This window comes from Bactrocera latifrons, unplaced genomic scaffold (assembly GCF_001853355.1).
Source record: "Bactrocera latifrons isolate USDA-ARS-PBARC rearing strain unplaced genomic scaffold, ASM185335v1 scaffold_190, whole genome shotgun sequence".
In the NCBI taxonomy this organism is placed as follows: Eukaryota; Metazoa; Arthropoda; class Insecta; order Diptera; family Tephritidae; genus Bactrocera; species Bactrocera latifrons.
The window spans coordinates 45,467-47,469 of NW_017535408.1; the positions used below are offsets into that span (position 1 = coordinate 45,467).

General features: G+C 42.6%; 1 protein-coding gene across 1 annotated transcript; it reads right to left on the reverse strand.

Annotated features, from left to right (window-relative positions):
- Positions 1 to 453: 453 nt before the first annotated feature.
- Positions 454 to 1,393, reverse strand: LOC108967575. Its single transcript, XM_018931097.1, has 2 exons — positions 1,337 to 1,393; positions 454 to 960 (listed from the first exon to the last, which is right to left on the reverse strand). Exons 1-2 carry the CDS (start codon positions 1,391 to 1,393, stop codon positions 454 to 456), a joined length of 564 nt encoding a protein of 187 aa, XP_018786642.1.
- Positions 1,394 to 2,003: the final 610 nt, after the last annotated feature.

Sequence of the window (2,003 nt, forward strand, 5' to 3'; positions counted from 1 at the left end):
CGTGACAAGCGAATTACGTCGTATACGGCGCGGCGCGRGTTCGGTTCGACGGGRACGCACAACAAAGCACGATGACAGCTGCTKTGCATATTAAAGCGCGACAATGACGTTGACAAGCGAGYGCAAAGGCGGCGTTGCGGTTGAGGCGCGGCCCAACAAATCCCCAAAACTGCCAGCGCTCGAGGACCGCCGACARGAAGGCATGCAAGCAGCCAGCCCACTTGGATGAGCCTACTTATACACATCGTGTTGAATTTGCAAATAAATGACGTTGCGCTGAGATCTGTCAACTATTTAATGACTACACAAGCGAATGTGACCAAGATTATCTGAGCTTCAAGTGCTATTGACTTCTAGGGAAAAAATTTTGAAATGTTTGTAACTTTATTAAAAATATATTTATTGACTTCATTAYATAAAATGTGCGATCGCCAATTTATAACACTCCTCCTACTATCCCAAACTGAACATTTTCAGATTGTTAAAACCCTTCGATTTATCGATCTTCCCATACAGCTTACCATCGAAGAGCACTTGCCCATTGGCCTTGGATATCTTCATCGCTACAAAGAAGCTCGCTTCGGGCACATAACTGGGCAGCATCTCCTCATCGATGCGGTATTCACGTAGCATGTATAGGCCCTTAGCGATCGGACATTTCTTGATAAAGTTACCTTCTTTCAGTATATCTTCATATATGTTACGCAGTACGGAATCCAATGAATGTTGTTTAAGGAATTTACAAAAATTTAGTGTACGATTGGCTAGTACTGTGTAGTTTGCCTCATCCAAATCCAAAGCAATGCTGTAATTAAGATACACATCGTCGAGCTCCTCATTGACTTGTAAGACAACTGAGAGGTACATTTCGCTGCTGCTGTTGTGGATCTGCACTTTGGCGTCTATCACATTGGAGTTGTATGTGTAAGGGAAAGAGCTGAAGATGACCTTAAAAGAGCGCTGTAAGGAAAAGGTGAATGTTAAGTATAAAAAGAGCATCATAAGTAAGTGTAGGTTAGGTTAATGGCCGATCTTAACTGGAATTACATTTGGACAGCTTATAACGACGGTCCGCTGTAGAATTCTTGTAAAATTGCACATAAAGATCSTCATGAAACGAGCCAGTGCCAGTTTCGGCAAAGCCTCCTGGTTCGTCGAAGGTATGACTGCCGAGATGCTTAAATCTCAGTCTTGCAAATGCTGAAAAATTGAAGAGAAGTTGCCTGGATGTTTCCACTTTATCTTCCTCTATATAACTGTGACAATTTACGTACGACTGGATTTCTAACTTTACAGCAAGAATGCTAACTGGGMAATGCCCAGTAAGAAATCCTACGAATGAGGTAAGATCAACTTCGCTAGGAGTCCAGTGGTCGCCAACACCTAAGCGCATGATAGGATCGTTGGTCCGGAGCTAGGACGCAAGATAACAACGGAGATCTAACTCGTTCCCATTTCGATGAGWTAGGGTTAAGGATGCTCTCTCTTGCTAGTTCAACGGGTCTGCAGTTTGTAGCAATTCTGCTATGATCAGGCAAGCAAAGGAGTCTGACAATGAAGTGGCTCGAWACTATATCTAGTTAGGTTAAAAACCCATTGACTGAGTTTGAGCACACAGTKTGCGAGCTCAACGTTAGTATTTGTCGGAGTAAATGCTCACCCCTCCTTGAATGAAACTGTACTTTGGAGTAGAACCGCTAATTTAATAGAGCTATTTCTGTCTTAACCCTACAGTAGTCTGGTAGCCTAAAGCTAAGGTTGGCGGATAGCATCTTAAAGAAGACTCTCTTTAAACCTAACCTGGACCCTTGTGTGACTCTAATATGTAAGGTTCTTTTTCCATCTTTGGAATACTCAGAAAACTTCAATAGTTCACCAGGGCTGCTTTGACTGAGTCGGTTCATATCTCTTTCTCACTATCAAAACTATTAATATTGTATAATTATTGCTTACTTTGGCGCTGCAAAGTGTGTACGTTCCTTTGTGGATGTCGCAGACCCTGT